The 18,721-nt window shown below is 40.9% G+C and overlaps 1 protein-coding gene across 1 annotated transcript in view; it reads left to right on the top strand.

The window, feature by feature from the left end:
• CPA6 (carboxypeptidase A6) overlaps positions 1-18,721 on the top strand; it is a 308,847-nt gene that overhangs the window by 108,852 nt on the left and 181,274 nt on the right. Inside the window, exon 2 of the mRNA XM_008000801.3 lies at positions 7,083-7,158. Within this exon, the coding sequence (XP_007998992.3) occupies positions 7,083-7,158 (76 nt within the window). The remainder of the gene's footprint in view (positions 1-7,082; positions 7,159-18,721) is intronic.

Below are 18,721 nucleotides of genomic sequence, written 5' to 3'. Positions count from 1 at the left end.
CCTGTAAGCCCAGCACTTTGGGAAGCCAAGGTAGAAGGATTACTTGAGTCCAGGAGTTCAAGAGTAGCCGGGGCAATACACTGAGACCCCATCTCTAAAAAAAAGGTTTTTTAATTAACTGGGCATGGTGGCACACACCTGTAGTACCAGCTACTCAAGAGGCTGAGGTGGGAGGATCACTTGAGTCCAGGAGTTTGAGAGTAGCCTGGGCAACATAGTAAGACCCCATTTCTAAAAAAAGAAAAAAAAGTTTTTAATTAGCTGGGCATGGTGGTGCACACCTGTAGTCCCAGCTACTTGGGAGGCTGAGATAGGAGGATCACTTGAGCACAGAAGTTCGAGATTACAGTGAGCTGTGATCATGCCACTCCACTCCAGCCTGCACGACAGAGCAAGACTGTCTCTGAGAAAACACACACACACACGCACACACAGAGCATCATTTTTTAAAGGTTTATAAAAAGTTTATTTTTAAAAAAAGCCTTCCTTATGAATATAGTTATAAAACTCTGAAATAAAATATTAGCATATAAAATCCAGCCATTTATTTAAAACGTGGTACAGCAGGTCCTAGAATAACATTGTTTTATCATTCAACATCATTTTGCTGTAACTTTGACAAGAAAAAAAAAAAATCAATTCCCACCAGGTCCCCTGTCTTTGAGGCATTGGCATGTTCTCCCTATGTGTGGGTTTTCTCTAGGTACTCAGTTTCCCACCCCCATCCCAAAGCTGCACCTGTTAGGTTCATCAGCATGTCTACATGGTCCCAGGCTGAGTGAGCATGGGTGTGTGAGTGCACCCTGCAATGGATGGCGTCCTATCCAGAGTCAGTTTCCACTTCGTGTCCTGAGCTGCAGGGAAAAGCTCCGGCCACCCACAACCCTGAACCTAGAATAAGTGGGTTGGAAAATGAATTAAGGAATGAATACAAATTATTATTATTATCATTATTAATTGAGACGGAGTCTCACTCTGTCGCCCAGGCTGGAGTGCAGTGGTGTGATCTTGGCTCACTACAAATTCCGCCTCCCAGGTTCACGCCATTCTCCTGCCTCAGCCTCCCGAGTAGCTGGGACTACAGATGCCCGCCACTACGCCTGGCTAATTTTTGTATTTTTAGTAGAGACGGGGTTTTACTGTGTTGGCCAGGATGATCTCAATCTCTTGACCTTGTGATCCAACCGCCTCGGCCTCCCAAAGTGCTGGGATTACAGCCGTGAGCCACAGCGCTCAGCCAGGAATGAATACAAAGTATTTTAAAATAAAAACTCATAGACAAAATCATACAAAGGCATGACAATAAATGATGCAGTACAAAAGCCCTCAGCAGACCCATTGTATTTGTTATTGTTTATTTCAACTGCACATTGGGAAGAGGTGTTCATATTTTAGCTTTGCAAACATTTATTCCTTGATTTAACCCACCACTGCAACAACCACTATCCCTCTCAGATTCACCAAAAATTGAGTACATAATCTTGTCTTTATTAATTTTTCTTAAATGTATATATAGTTCATATTTATTTCAATGTTTAATATTAGAAGTACTTCAAGTCTTTTTTTTTTTTTTTTTTTTTTTTTTTTTGAGACAGGGTCTCATTTGGTCACCCAGGCTGGACAAAGTACCTTGATCATAGCTCACTGCAGCCTCCAACTCCTTAGTTTGAGTGATCCTCCTGCCTCAGCCTCCCAGGTAGCTGGGACTATATGTGTGTGCCATGATGCCCAGCTAGTTATTTATTTATTTATTTATTTTTGCAGAGACAGGGTCTCACTATGTTATCCAAGCTGGTCTCAAACTCCTAGCCTCAAGCTATTCTCCTACCTCAGCCTCCCAAGTCCTGGAATTGCAGGTATGAGTCCCACCCAGCTATGGGTCTTTATTTAGAAATTTGGCGTTTTTCTGTTTTGTTTGGTTTTTTGAGATGGAGTCTCACTCTGTCGTCAGGCTGGAGTGCAGTGGCACAATCTCGGCTTACTGCAACCTCTGCCTGCCAGGTTCAAGCAATTCTCCTGCCTCAGCCTCCAGAGTAGCCAGGACCACAGGCATGTGTCACCGCACCCAGATAATTTTTGTATTTTTAGTAGACATGGGGTTTTACCATGTTGGCCAGGATGGTCTCAATCTCTTGACCTCGTGATCCACCCGCCTCGGCCTCCCAAAGTACTGGGATTACAGGCATGAGCCACGGCACCCTGCCTGGTGATTTTTTCATGACCAGAAATATGCCCATAGGAACTTAACTTGCTTATATCAGTTAGTTTATGGTAAAATCAGTTTTGTTATACACTGTTTCACATAAAATCACAGTTTCCAAGAACTTATCATTGATGTTAATCAAGGACTTATGTTTTAAAATCAACATTGAAGTAAAAGATAAAAGCAAACTAGTGTTACAAAATGCTGTAAAACAAACACTGCGCGTATGTGTATTAATGCAGAAGAGTTCAGAGTGATACACAAGTAACTATTAACAGTGGCTACAAAGGGAAAATAGAAGGCTTGGAGCTGGAAGAGAACGTTCTCATTTCATATGCTATATAATATTTTAATTTTTCAAGTGTAAGTTCATAAATTCTGTAGCATACAAAGAAGTTTAGGATTTCATAATGGAATCAGTTGTGAAAGGTCATGCCAGGAGCCACAAGGAAACATCTGAAGCTTCGTATCTCTGTCTTTCAACAGGACTTTCAGGTTGCCTAGAGGACAGAGATACTCTTCCTTAGCTGCTGCACAGTCAAGGCACAGAAGAATGGCAATCAATATGGGAGGTGTCAAACCCAGGCAACACAGTCTTACAACTTTTTTTTTTTCTTTGAGGCAGAGTCTCACTCTGTTGCCCAGGCTGGAGTGCAGTGGCACAATCTTGGCTCACTGCAATCTCCGCCTCCCAGGTTCAAGCAATTCTCCTGCCTCAGCCTGCTAAGTAGCTGGGACTACAGGCACATGCCACCATGCCCAGCTAATTTTTGTATTTTTAGTAGAGACGGGTTTTCACCATGTTGGAAGGCAGCTAGGAGATCATCCCTCACTCCTCCAATGAAGAAACTGAGACCCAGACGTAGTATAGAGTTGGAGATTGTGTTCCCTTTCTGAATTTTCTCTCGGTGCATACATGCTCAGGAGGCATTCGGTAATACTTTTTGAACTGATTACATTTATTTACTATTGTCTTATTCATGTGGTTGCTACTGTACAGCAGGATTATTAGTCAAACTCACAACCAAACTCAATGTGGGCTTTATAGCTACATAACCTCATGTGTCTTGTAGGGCAAAGGAACAAACTGTGAACATATCATGGATTAATAAGTATTAGTAATTCCTGGGAGACTAGTTATCTGGAATATCCTGCTTCCTCTATAAGATATCCTTAAACTAAAATTAAAAATGCTTATGCTGTCTTTCTTTGGACAACTTTATATAGGCTAAGTTAGAAATATATGTGCATACGAGCAGCTGCTTGCCCAGTAGTCTTTCTAACCTCAACCCATATTCAATACTGTGATTCCCTCATCTTAACCCCAAAGGGTAGCCAAAGGGTCTTAAGTTGACGTTGCCACCTAACGGAGAAAAAAAAAAAAAAAAAAAACCTGATAAGTTATAAGGAAAAGCCTCTAAGCTCACCTCCTCTGATAGTTTTGTATGGTTAGTTTTTCTAAGTTCCAGTAGACTACCTGAAACTTCCCTGTTTCTAGCACCAAATTATTCACCACTTCAAAAAACACTAGCTATCAGATTCAGGGAGAGTAAGCTTTTTGTTTGATGAAACAAACAGGGCATTTGGGGGTCATGTGGTTTTCACATGCTGAATAAAGAGCTCTTGTTGGGCTTTGGTTACCCGTCATTCCATCAATATAATTTACTGGTTCACAAAAGAGTATGACATTTCATGGGTCTTTCTACATTGCCTTCCTTATTCTCTGTCCTTTGATAAGTTATCAAACAGTAATAAACTCATTTCTAAAGTCACACTTGAGAATTTCTAAAGGCTAGGATGAAGTGAACTTTTTGTAACAAAAATGAGAAAACTGGGTTTGAGCAATCACTTTCAGGGTTAAATAATCCCAAGGGTAGTTTCTTTGTATCCTGCACTTATTTGCAGAAGAGGAACTGATTGCCAGGTTGAATTATCCATCTTTAAAAGAAAAAAAGTTCTTCTTATGGCTGTAAAACAGCTACAGATTGCTTTTCTTGCACTCTTGAGGAGCTGACAAGGCCCCAGATGGAGGTGTTTTTCAGCAAGCTGTCAAGTGATCCATCCATCAAAAACAGCCATATCACCCAGCCGAGCTTGCTTTCTCTGCCAAGAATTGTATTGGGTCAGATGAGAAAGGCCAGGGTATGATGAATCCAGGAAAAACACAGGTCAGAGAAATGTATACCAGAAAAGAGAAGAGATGTGGTTACATTTAAATTCCAAAGGTTATGTTTAGATTTGTTTTACAGTGACTTGATAATTTTTTCCCAGTACTTTCTTTTATTCTTTCCAGAAATATGAACTTCATGACATTGGTACTGAGGGGTGGTTTGTGTGATTTTGAGAAAATCAAAGCTGTAAAGTTCTATTAGAGTAGCAGTCCATAAAACACAGTAATTTATCATCAGCAAGCCAAGAACCTTTTTATTCATAGGCTTAAAGGAGCTATTACAGGATCATTTGAAATAATAAAGCTATTGTGATTGGAAATAAACACAAAGCCCTAAAAATCATTGCCCAGCAAGTCCAGAAGTATCCCTAGGGATCTGATGCCCTCTATATTAGCCTTACTTCGTCTTTGAAACTGCTATCCCTCTGTATTAGCCCTCTCTCACACCACTATAAAGAAATACCTGAGACTGGTAATTTATGAAGAAAATAGGTTTAATCAACTCACAGTTCCACAGGCTTAACAGAAAGCATGCCTGGGAGGCCTCAGGAAACTTACAATCATAGCAGAAGAGGAAGCAGGGACCTCCATTTGGTGGCAGGAGAATGCGAGAGCAAAGAAGGAGGTGACACACTTTTAAATCATCAGATCTTGTGAGAACTTACTCACTGTCATGAGAACAACAAGGGGAAAATATGCCACCATGAACCAATCACCTCCCAGAAAGCCCCTCCTCCAATTCAACATGAGATTTGGGTGGGGACACACTCGAAATCATATCATCATCTAAGAAGTAAAATGACAGAAAATCATGCAAATTCCATTCTTATTCCTGGTGCACCTTTGGGGTTGGAGAGACAAGTTGTGGGTAAACTAGTAGAGTTTTTGTTTTCTGCTTTATATTCTATTAATAATATTCAACCTTATCTTTAATCATTGTAAAATGCCATAGAGAGTTATGAAAAATATTAATTCCTACTGTGCTTTATTTACTTAGTTTTTCCTTTATATTTCCTCTGGAAGCCAATTACTCTCAGCAATCTCCTTTATGCCAATCCATTAATATTTAATAAGCATCTACTCTATGCAAAAGACATTGGATAGTTGTGATTATTATGGGCTAGAGCTGGGCTTCCCAACCTGTCCTCATCATGACACACCTAGAAATTGATAGACTACTTTTCTGGCACACCTGGGAGACAAGGCCCCCAAAGAGAAACTTTCTGAAAGACACGGCAACACCTTAAGTCATCTTAGGTAATTCGGGACCTTTACAGAAAGAACCTTAAAGTGTGTTCAAATATAATTTCTTTTTTTTTTTTGAGATAGAGTCTCGCTTTGTTGCCCAGGCTGGAGTGCAGTGGCACGATCTCGGCTCACTGCAAGCTCTGCCTCCCTGGTTAACACTCTTCTGCCTCAGCCTCCCAAGTAGCTGGGACTACAGGCACCCACCACCACGTCCAGCTAATTTTTTGTATTTTTAGTAGAGACGGGGTTTCACTGTGTTAGCCAGAATAGCCAGGATTGTCTCAATCTCCTGACCTCATGATCCACCCACCTCGGCCTCCCAAAGTGCTAGGATTACAGGTGTGAGCTACCGCGCCCGACCCAAATATAATTTCAACTGTGGTAAAACCTTTGTGGTTGTGAAACTGACCCAGTAGTCCTATAGAGAGTTTTTTTGATAAGCACACATGGATTCTTCTGGTCTTAAAGATTGAAACTTATATTCGTTTTATCTGAGTTCCTACCTCAGAAAGCGACCTTCAGGCCTATCAAAAAGTATCAAAGGACTGAAACTCACCAGATCACCACATCCTGACAGTGAGATGCAAGACCCCTCATTCATTATGATTGCTTCCTTGCTCCTCCCTAGTTTCTGTTTTGTACACATTGCTACGTTTCTTCCCTGCTATATATACCTCTAGTTTTTGTCCACCAGGGAGATGGATTTGAGACTGAGCTCCCATTTCCCTGGTTGCAGCACCTGATTAAAGCCTTCTTTCTTAGTAATAATCATCTTCTCAGTGATTGCTTTATGTGCGAAAGCAGCAGGACCTAGACCAAACCCCTGGTGTTTCTGTAACAGTTGTAAACATTGACTTTTAATTTGTATCACTAAAAAATTTACAGCCATCAGTATCTAACACTGATGGCCCTCTTGTTTGGCCCCACAAGCCAGGCAGGAAGCTCTGTACCAGAGAAATAAGATGCCTGCCCCATAGAGATGGGCTTCTCCTTACTGTTCTCCGTGTGGGAAGAATTCAAACGAGAAGCTTTCCCTAGTGTGTGGATTCACATCCTCTTACTGAAAGTCACATTCCTTTTCAGCATTATGTTTTAAAAAAGAATGACTTTTCTTTCTTCTGTCATCAGAAATTTTCCTTCTTGGTATCTGCTCTGAGCAGCTCATGAAAGTTTCTGTCTCTTGTTGCCACCACTTTTCCTGTATTTTTGGCCTTTTTCTGCATTTATAACATTAAATGTGAGTTTGTAATCTTCAAAAGCTGATTAAATACCAAATAGCTTTAAGACAAGAAGAAAAGTACAATGCAATCAGAGAATAAACTGGATAAAATACTGGGCCAGTGAAAAGTTTTGCTGTTTTCCTTCTTAAAAGCAGAGGCAGTTTTTTAAGAAGTAAGAAAGAGATGACTAATATCTTTATTTTTGAAAAGTAATTATCATCTTTCTTTTCTTATCTTATAGTGATAAAGTGATAAGATTTATTCCCAAAACAGAAGAGGAAGTATACGCACTGAAGAAAATATCCCATCAACTTAAGGTAATAGAGAGTCTACTCACTTATAGTGGAATTGTGCTTGTGGTGTGTTTACAGGGATTTGCTGACTGGAGTTGAATAATTGGAATTTATTAACCAAGAAAGTAAAGGCTAAGGACATAACTTGAAAGGCTTTTATTTTATTTTGTTTTATTTTATTTTATTTTATTTTATTTTATTTTATTTTATTTTGTTTTATTTTATTTTATTTTATTTGAGATAAAGTCTCACTCTGTTGTCCAAGCTGGGGTGCAGTGGTGCGATCTCAGCTCCTGGGTTCAAGCAGTTCTCCTGCCTCTTAGTACAGACGGGGTTTCACTGTGTTGGCCAGGCTGGTCTCAAACTCCTGACCTCGTGATCCACCTGCCTTGAACTCTCAAAGTGCTGGCATTACAGGCATGAGTCACTGTGCCCAACCGAAAGAGCTTTTAAAGGATATTTAAGGCTACTCAAAAATTTTCTGGCTGTGTGCAGTGGCTCATGCCTATAATCTCAGCACTTTGGGAGGCTGAGGCAGGCAGATCACTTGAGCCCAGGAGTTCAAGGCCAGACTGGGCAACATGGTAAAACCCCATCTCTACAAAAAAATATAAAAATTTAACCAGGTGTGGTGTCACATGCCTGTAGTCCCAGCTACTAGAGAGGCTGAGATGGGAGGATCACTTGAGCCTAGGAGGTTGCAGTGAGCTCTAGTGTGTCTTTTTTTTTTTTTGAGACAGGGCCTTGTTCTGTCGCCAGTGCTCTCTAGCCTGGGCAACAGAGCGAAACCCTGTCTCAAAAAAAAAAAAAAGAAAAAAAAAAAGATAGTTTTCTATCTGACACATTATCTATTCATTACCCATCTCCAAGGTAGAATATAAATTTCATGAGATAGTTTATCTATTTTTTGTTCATTGCTGTATTTCTAGTTAGTGTCTGGAATATCCTAGAAGTTCAATACATAGTTTTGTCATTATTTTTCCTTAATGAATGAATGAATTCAGTTTCCTATTTTCTAGAACTTCTCTTTTTCTTCTTGAATCTTCCTACTGATCATCTAGGCACTTTCCTCTTAATTAAAACTTTAAGCAGAAGTGAGTTGAGGAAAAATTAAAGCCAGAAATTCAAGTTAATTAGTTTTGCTATGTTTCAGTGGGTCTGATAAGAGAGTTTTCTTGGCAAAGGTTGAAGGCTCTGATTATTCAATCTTTGATAAACTTTATGAATTTTAGAGTTAGAGGATTTCTCTAACTCCATCAGTGCATATAATTGAGTGTTAACTTTTACCTGAAAGTTATGATGAGAAGTGTAATGTGACTGGTTCTTTTCCATGCCTACCAAAATACAAGCAAGTCCAAAAACTATGTGGTGGTTTAGGGTTCATTTTAATGGACAGCAAAGCAGATTACCAAACAGGCCTCATTATTCTTTAATATGAAATAGAAAAATGTTTTTCCTATACGACTGAAGTGCAGTCCTACCTGAAGGAGTGTTAGGGAATGAGGAAGGAAGGAGACATTGTGGTTTCTGGAGATACTTGTAATTAACAAACTTTTTTTCTTTTATTTATGGTTTGATTTTTCTCTTTGGCATGTTCCCCTTCAAATATTGAATTTATTTGCAAATGATGTCTTGAACATTGAGTTTATTGATTCCCTGTCTTCTCCTCATTCCCAGCCGCTACACAAACAGTACTGAGTTCAAGCATGGTGTCTCATTACAAGGGCCCAGGGTGAGGATGCAGGAACCCATCCCCAAATTGTGGTTGTTTTATGCAGTACCAGAGAGACCATGCTCACTGGGCATTTCCTAAACCTCCTTTTCTTCTCGCAGGAATCTGCTTCTAGGAGGCTATCGTTAACCTCTTCTGGTCATATATGGACATACACCCCACAACATCCTTTTCAGCAATTGTAGCTGAACACTTTCTGAATAGTCCACCAGGAACTTAATAATAGCAAAGAAGCAAAGAAAGTTTTGAGTGGAGGTTTCCGTCTCCACTGAAATCGTGTTTTCATATACCACCAGAAAAATAGCCACTTTTCACTTTGGAGTTCAGTGTTTTAGGGAACAGATATTCTGAACCAAATATTGGAGCAAAATATTTCTCAAAGGATGTTTCTACCATTAGTGAATCTATTTACGTATTAGGCCTTACAAAGTAATGAACTCGCACTGTTATAATTGTGATACTCACCATTATCAAAAGCAATAAAATTACATCTGTGAGGACTATAGGGGTTACTTATAAGCTCTCAGAAATCATCATAGATGGAACCAAAAGCTATAGACCGTAAATAGGGCTGCTGGCACTGATGACCACACATTTACATTGGGCCCTTTTTGGTAAGCATTTAAAGAAAATTGTTCCTGCAGATTGTTTTCATTTAGTCCTCAAGGAAAGGTAGCCGCCTGGGGGAGGAAATGGTTTGGATGTAAAGGAGCTTAGGGACAACTGAGAGAATGGAGGGAAAGGGATCTGATGAGGAAAGGGGAGCAGAGTGAAGGGGAGAAAGAAGCTTAATATTAGGATATCAACTGTGCTCTCGTGATTCCACTCCACACAGAGTCACATCCAGCTCCTCTCAGCCACAGTGCTACATGCTTCTACAAATTGCCTCATTTTAACAATCCCATGAAGTGAGTATATTGTTATTGCTGTTTTACAGACGAAGAAACTGAGAGAGACAGAGTTAAGTAACTTGTCCCCAGGCCACAGTATGGGATTGGAACATGGATCTAGTCAGTGTCAAGCCCTCTAGGACCCAAATGAGGCCTGCCTCTTGCCTCTAGTCAGTTTATTCTGATTATCTTCACAATGGAGAGTATTGAAGCCAAGTTTGCAGGGCAGTGGAGCCTAGACTCAGAATATGAGCATTATCATTATCATTTACTTTAACCCTAGAATCAGGGGTCACCAAGACCATCCCCGCATTCAATGGGTTGCATAAGGACTCACCCAACTCAGCAGATAGTCTGACTAACAGCTATGGTTGGTCACAGCAAAAGGATACAAAGCAAAATCAGCAAAGGGAAAAAGGAGTATTGGGTGAAGTCCAGGGAAAATGAGGCACAAGCTTCTAAGAGGCCTCTCCCACTAGAGTCACACAGGATGTGCTCAATTCCATCAGTAACAACTTGTAACAACAAACATGCAGTGTTGTCTACCAGGGAAATTCATTAAAGACTCAATGCCCAAGGTTTTTATTGGAGTAAAGTTACGTAGATACCCTCTGCCTGGCACATACCCAAATTCCAGACTCCTAGAAAAAAAGTAGGTGTTCAGCATGAACTGTATTATTTGCATAATCTAAGCACATTGAGTCACTCTTATTAGTTAGGGTGGTGGTAATCCTCTTGATATCCAACTTTCCAAATGCCAGCCAAAGGGCCAATTTTACAAGCAGGCCTTTCTAAAGATAGTATTTTTCAGGCCTGCTCTATTAAATCTTTTTTGCACATTTCTTCATTTCTTTTCACTAAAGAAATAGTTTTATTGGATTGAAGTTGGAGGTATTGAGTTTAGATAAATTTCTACCTAAAAGCATCATGTTACCTTGATGTCATTTTAAATTCGGATGATTTCAACCAAGCAAACCATTTGTACTATGGAAAGCAGCAATTCTAGCCAGGCAGAGAAAGCAGCCTGCAGAGAAAAAAGAATATGACTGTGTGTCATCTTCTGGCCTGTGGAGCTAATGGGACAGAATTATGGGCATTGCTAACTGCTTCTTTGCATTCCCTGTGCATTGCCTCTAGAAGGGAAGAAGGAGGGTTTGCCAGGAAACCTTTAGTTGCCTTCCTTCCCTAGATCACACTGTGTTAGGCAGAATTCTAAGATAGCCCCCAAGACTTCTATCCCCCCGGTGTACATGCCCTGAATAATCACTCCCCTGAGGATGAGGAGGGGCCTGTGAATATGATGGGACAGCCATTCCTTTGATGATGCTACATTATATGGCAGAAGGGAAATGACATAGGGCAGACCTGACCTAATCAGATGAGCAATTTAAAAGCAAAGAGTTTCCTCTAGCTGTTCACAGAAGATGTCAGAGAAGTGCTCCTGCTGGTCTCAAGATAGCAGTTCATAAACTACAACGTTGTGAACTATCCATGAGAGTCACGTGCTAAGGAATTCCAATGGCCCCTAGGAAGTGAGAATAGTTTTCAGCTGATAGGCAGCAAGGAAATTGAGATATCAGTCCTCCAACCACAAGGAACTGGATTCTGCCACATAAGCCTGGAAGAGGCAGCCCAGCGGATACTGTTGTAGGACCACTAGGTTTGATTGCCCATTGTGTAGTAACAAACCAATACACTGAGACAACAAGAGTTGCAGCAGAGAAATGGTTTGATAATTGTAGGGCAGCCAAACAAGGAGATGGGAGGAAACCTCAAATCTGCCTCCCCAAGGAGGTTGCTTTGGGGTCTGAACAGGTGATGGGCTGAACAGGAGTTGGGATCACAGATTGATTGAGAAGTGAGGAGTGAAGTCATGGGACAGGGAGATGAAAAAACATTTCCTACACTTCTTTGCAGGGTTTGTTTCTTGGTGAAGGTCTTCAGACTAGTTGGTGTCAGCTATTCTGCTGGAATTCAAGATCTGAAAAACACTTTATGCAATTCTTGGACGGAAAGGTCCAGTGCCAGAGATTCCATCTATAGGAACAATGCAGGGAGCAGGTGCTCAGGTGCTCCCCACAACGTGGCTGTCAGTTAGCAGCTGCAGGGACTTGGGTAGACGTGCACCAGCACACCCTGGTCAATGCCCAACTATAACTCTGCCTAAAGCCTGGCTTTTAATCCTCATGAGGGCTGTTTTAACAGCTTGATTTTAGCCATTGATACCTGAAGAGAGAATCCAGGCAGCCATGTTGGGACTTCTGACCTACAGAACTGTGAGATGATAAATAGGTATTGTTTTAAGCTGCTACGTTTGTGGTAATCTATTCTGCAGTAGGAGAAAACTCACACACACAGCGAACTAACAACCTACATTTTGGCCTTTGGCTCTCAGATTCATATATGAATCTTTGTTAATTTTCCTGATTTCACTAGCTGTAACCAAGCATCTTAGGGAAAGTGGAAAGTAATTGGACTACATGCATAGGCTATAAATTCACAATGTCTTCTCTGAAACATGAACAAATGCAAAATGCATGTGCAATGTTGAACAGAATCTGGGAAGAGACGGTCAAAGCATAGTTAATTAGACATAGAACTGCTGTTACAAAGCTGGTTACTTTCCTAATTAAATTTTATGGTTTTGCTGAGGAATTAAAACAAGAAAGTTAAACAGAAAACCATGCCCCCAGAGAACTGGATTGAGAAAGCACCAACCAATTAAATTGTTAATTAAGAGCATAACCATGATTTAAATAAAGTTATGATGGAAAGGGAACAGTCTGCAGGTAAGTAAATTAAATTCCCAACACCACATTCTGCCTACATCTCTTTGCAAATTCTTTGTACTCTGAAGTAATAGAAATGGCTTTATGTAGGATCACAAAGTTTCCATTATAGAATTGACACACTCTTGTATAAAGAACAATTAATGACATTTCTGTTTCCAATTTTCTTATCAGAGAGCTGTAGGATAGGAAACTGTCCTATTTGACCGAAAGTTTGTCATTTTTTTCAAACTGAAGCACAATCTCATAAATATTAGTTGGTTTGTCGGGTGTCATTGAATGACATGTCAAAAGTTATAAAATCACATGGGGAAAACTGTCCTTGCTAGGAGGAAGGCTTCATCTCTCTTCCCTTGCTTTGTACATGAAATGTGCTGCTGCTGTCCCAGGTGTGGCCTCCCTCCCTCACACCCCAGTATTGTGCTGTAGTTGACTGCTGTCTTCTCTAATCCTCCTTGGAGCACTCCCAAGTCATACACCGGACCTACAGGAGCTCTAGAATACCTGTGGTTGCAGGAGTTTATGAAGTCAAACATCCAACTGGACAGTTTAATCAATTTGAAAACTTATGAGGAGAAAACAGATGGTAGAATTCATGTTGTGGAAGATGTTTGTTCCCAACTTAATTAGAATCTGATCATGTGATTGTAGGATCCCTTAATCATGGCTATAGTAGGCAGAATTCTAGAATGGCCCCCAGGACTCCTGGCCCTGGTGCACACACATCTCTCCTGACACGCTAATCTAGGCACGATAGGAAAAGGATTTTGCAGATGTAATTAGGGTCCCAAATCAGTTAACCTCAAAATCGAGAGATTGCCCAGGTGGGTCTGATCTAGTCAAGTGAGCCCTTTAAAATCAGTCTTTCCTCCAGCTGGTTGCAGAAGAGGCACTCAGACTACTCCTGCTAGCCTGCAAAAACAGCCATGCTGTGAACTGCCCCGTGGCAAGAAATTGTGGGTGGCCTCTAGCTGCTGAGAACTATCTAAAGCCTACTAAAAGGAAAACGCGGGCCTCAGTCCTTCAGCCACAAGGAAATAAATTTTGCCAACAGTGAGAATCTAAGCACTTATAAACCCCAAATGAAACTACAGCCCAACTGACACCTTGATTTCAGCCCAGTGACACCCTGAGCACAGAATCCACACCATGCCCGTACTTCTGACCTACAGAAACAACAAAATAATAAAATCGAGCTGCTAACCTTGTGGTAATTTAGCAATAAAAATCTAATACCTTCAATACCCAGTGGCTTGGTATGCTGGCTGAAGATACACAGGAGCATTATGAATGATACTTCATAAAAGGTAAAAGTGAGGAAGAGACCAAGAATTTGGCCTGTCAGTATGTTTTGGGTAGGAAATTACATTTTCACTTTTTTGTTAAAGGCTTTGTAAAGTAATGAAAGAACACTGACTTTTGCTTTCTGTGGCATGATTTTTGAGAGAAAAAGCTGCTTATTACCCAGGCAGATGTCCAAATGCAGTTATGGGTTAAATTTCAGGAATATAATTTTCAAGCATGGCTTGCATTTATCTCCATGTGTATATTGATGAAACAATATAGTATGTTTTAAAAAGAAATACATTAGAAACATTCTTTCAAAAGCAAAAAAAAAAAAAAAACCCTCTACCATGTTATGATGATGATGATCGACCCCAGTGATCCTTTATTTAATTTACTCAACTGAGTTGACATGACCTTGGGCTTATGCTGTAGTATTTTAAGCTGATTGTTTTTCCTTTCCGTTATAAGAATTTCTAAGTTTTGACATTTAAACAATCTGTTTTGAAACTAATTTTTAAACTTTAAGAGGAATTGCTCTTGCCAGATGTAGTATTGGCTATTCCTAAGAGGACAGCTGAAGATTGGGTCTAGCACAGTCTTTTATAGAAAGTAATCTCCACTGGGCTCTTTCATGTACCTGCCATCACCTGTGATTGCCTCCTTTGCATGTCTAGTGGTTGGCAGGCTGTAGGCTGGAATGACAGACAACTGGACCATGTGTCTCTCGTTGTCTAGCTGTCTAGGATAGGCTTATTTACTTGGGAGTCACAGGGTTCTAAGAGTGAGAGAACAAACTTACAAAACTCCTTGAACCTAAGCTTAGAGTGCTCAGTAAATGTCACTTCTGCCACATTATCCTAGCCAAAGAAAGTCACAGCTCAGATTCAAGAAGTGGAAAAACAGATTCTAAGGCTTAGTGAGAGAATGGTAAGGTATGTACAGGAGAGTCTGTTGTCATTTTTGTAATCCCCCACATCTTCTATTCCCCACCACCCCCGCAACACACACACACATATTCAATTTGCCAGCAAATCCCAGATGGAAGACGACAGCTACCTAACTTCTCCTCTGCAGTCTCAAGGCCACTTCCATAGTTCCAGTCCTGATATCTTTAACCTGAACTGCACCAGCCTCCCCAGTGTCTTTTCTGCAGCCTTCACACGTGGTTCTTATTTGTTCTCCATACTGTGGTGAGAGTGATCTTTCTGAAATGAGAAACTGACCAAGTCACATCTCTACTTAAAACCTTTTAAGTGTTCACCATAGTCAACAGCAGTAATTCCCAACCCAGGATACTCATAGGAAGCTTTTTATAAAAGGCTGACATCTAACCCCACTGCTAGAGATTCTGACTCAGTTGCTCAGGTGAGACTTGGTGGTTAAAATTTCTTTAAGCTCCCTAGGAGATTCTGGATGTAGCCAAGGGAGTAAGCCACTGGCCTAGGGTGTAGACTTCAAACTCTTTGGTGTGACCTGTAGGGCCTGTCAAGATTGCACCTCCCTGCCTAACACTTCTCAGCCTCTGTCACTGTCCTTGGCTTAGTGTCCATCACCCGAACCATACTGAACCAGTTGTAGTTTCTCACCTAAGTGCCTTTGCTCAAGCTGTTCCTCTTGTCTGGAATGCTATTCTCTTCTTTGACCACCTACTGAACAGCACTTATCTTTGAAACTAGGCCAAAACACTGGATTCTGCTTGAGTTATTTGACCCTCACTGAATTCTGTAGACTGTTACACTCTAACATCAATATCCCTTTGTGCTTTCTGCACCCACCCATCCCCAGGAGGCTTTCTTACGATCTGAAATGTCATTAATTCTCTGAATTGCATGTGGTGGATAGGGAGGCACTGATGGAAGAGAAAGGACTGGTGACTCTTCAGCTGGTACTAAGAGGCTTATGTGCACAGTCAGGCCACTAGCTTCAGGAACACAGCCCAGCAAAGGCTTAAAAGAGACCTTTACTTTTTTTTACCCACCCCTCTGGTTTCTTTTTATTTCCTGTTTTTTTAATAGGTCACCTTTTATATTTATCCTTGTAATTTCACCTGAAAATTACAAATATTGGAGGGAATGATTTGTGCTTTGTTAAATGTGAATCTAACCATTTCCACTTTTAAAGGACATTAACATGTGATCAAAGATACAGGAATAGACGAAGTTCCTTTTTCAAGGGCAAAGATGGCACTTCTTGGTGAGTGAGAGGTTTTCTATCAAGTGTACAGACAATACTTTGGTGCCATTTCTTAGACCTACAGCTCCAAAGACAAAAGTTTAAGTGAAGATTCTTTTAATTAAAGTTTCCTATTTTCAACCATTTCATTTTTCTAGCTGTATAAATGTGCAGAGATTTCCCCTGCCTTGCTTGATTTTAGAGGTTAATGTTGCTGAGAAGTGTGGAACCTGGACCCCACAACCCTTTTTAGAGAAGTGCACCATTGTCCAGATCACTGGCATTAGGGCACAGCCATATAAATGAGTATCAATACCCTAAAAGAATTCACTAACACCATTCAAATTTATTTATTAAATATTCCACCATGTGAGGTCTTGTACAGGGCAAATATGGAAAGCAGTTAGCATGGTGCTTAAGACTAAGACCCCTGGAGACATAATGTCACTGGTCAATTGTGTTCTTTGCCTACTTCACATTGGCTGCAAAGAAAGAACATACAATTGGGAAGTCAACCAGGTTTTTATTCAGTGGCCAATGGTGAGCTTATGATCCAAAGGCACCATCTTCCTGGAGGAATGAGAGTTTTAGAGTTGGGTGCAAGCCTGGGGAAGTATGTGGGCATGCACTGGATGGAGTTGCAAACAGGCGTAGTACATAAACATGTTTCTACACACATTGCATGTAGACAAAATGGGGGCAATTTTCTCTTAGGGGAAAGTTTTGTGGTATTATAATGATATGTTCATTAACATATCTTAAAGGTAACTGGAGACTTAAAGGTAGCTGGAGGTCACCTGCTCTGGTCTACACCAGTTTCTTGTGGGTCTGAACTGCCTCGGTTATTCAGCAGGGGGTCTCAAGGGAGCTACTTGTGGCATCCAGACCATCTGGTTTCTTTAAACAGCTGTGCCTATAAACAGACTTAAAAAAAAAAAAAACACAGTTTTCCCACTGTCAGTAGGGGCCATCCTGGTGACAATACTTCTTGGGTTCATATCCAGACTCTTCCCTGTACTGATGAAATGGGAGAGTTCCCTGATTCCCCTCGCAGAAGTTGTGACAGGTGTGTCTCACCTGTTCAATCGCCCCACTGCTCAAACCCCATGTGGGATGGGGAGCATGCAGACAGGCAAGTGCAGAGGCTGGGGTGAGTGCTTTGGGCTCTGGCCCGTGGTAGTGTCTAGGAGTTACAAAGCTCTTTCAGCTTTGCCATCTGCAGCTCAATGGTCCCTCTGTCTTTTTGCAAGGGCAGAGGGCCAGTGTGACAGCTTTCTGTATCTCGAGCTCTTGCCCAGCATCCCAGAAAAATCGGGTCACACACGGGCTTGAAGGATGAATGCAAGGTTTTATTGAGTGGTGGAGGTGGCTTTCAGTGGGATGGATAGGGAGCGGGACTAGGCCCGACTCCTCTCCGACCACCCCACAGCCGAACTCCTTTTGGAGTTCAGATGTTCCTCCTCTTCTCTCTCTCTCTGCCGCATCATTCTGCCATCTGTCTGCTGGTCTGTTTCTGACGCCTGGTGTTCAGGGTTTATATGGGTGCAGGATAGGGGGCATCGCAGGCCAAAAGGCAACTTTTGGGGCACAAAAACAGGAATGCCTGATCTCATTTAGGGCCATGGGTGTACAGGCTTGAGGGTGGGGCCTTTGCCTAGGAACTGCTCTCTTCTACCCAGTATTTCCTGGTCTCCTGTCCATATCACTCGTTGTATGAGTGTCAGCAAGTTACCTAATTTCTCGGTGCTTCCATTTCCTGATCTGTAAAGTAGAGAACCACAGAAAGAGTCAATCATTTCCACATTTGTACTAACCTGCAGCTGGCATGTACATATATATCTCTATATACACTGTAGCAATTTGTCCACATATTGTGTCTCCCTTACCAGATTGAGAACTCCCTGAGAGAAGGATGACTTACCATTCTTCTTTGGATAGAACTGTTGTCTGACTCATCTTTGTTTCCCTAGTGCCTGGCAATAGGAGACAGTCAACAGATACTGCTTGAATGAATGAGCATATGTAGTTCATTCATCCATCTATTTGCCTATTAATTATAATACAAAAAACACTAACTTGGATTCTCATCAGGAACATGTGCATAATTTTCAACAGATTAAAAAAAAGGTAGGTGTAAATAAAAACTATTGTAAAATGATGGAGCAAGCGGGTATCATGAAATAGGCAAGGGTATGAGGTAGGGGAAAGTATCCATTTCCTCAATTACTAAGGAAGTTTTATGGAGGAAGTGGGATTTCTGTAATAGCTTGATGATAAACTTCATAGAGAACTATCTTTGAGATCTGCAATCTTCCATTAGAGCCTCACCTAACTTTAAGATTTTTGCCTTTGGGTGTTGACTAACTCAATGAATACAGCAGTGCTGATTTTCAGAAACATTTGAATTTGAAAGTCAGAGCTCAGGTGTTCTGCTTGGAGTCAATTTGTGATTTTGTATAATCAAAAATGTCTGTATCTCTTTAAGCCTCTGGCATACTTGATTAGCAAACCCATTCCTTTCTAATAACCTAAAAACAGCTATTAGGGATGCATATGTGGCAATACTTTGTGCCCTAAAAAAATTCAGAGCAGCTTTTGCATATTCATCAGCCATAACCACAAAGACTTTGCTTGATTAAAGAAGTTTCCTGTTTTCTACCATTTTGTTTTTCTAGTTGTATGAATGTGGAATGATTAAAATTCCCATGGTCCCACAA

Source organism: Chlorocebus sabaeus, chromosome 8 (genome assembly GCF_047675955.1).
Source record: "Chlorocebus sabaeus isolate Y175 chromosome 8, mChlSab1.0.hap1, whole genome shotgun sequence".
NCBI lineage: Eukaryota > Metazoa > Chordata > Mammalia > Primates > Cercopithecidae > Chlorocebus > Chlorocebus sabaeus.
Note: the sequence above shows the minus strand (reverse complement) of the source record. Positions and strands in the feature narration are given on the sequence as shown.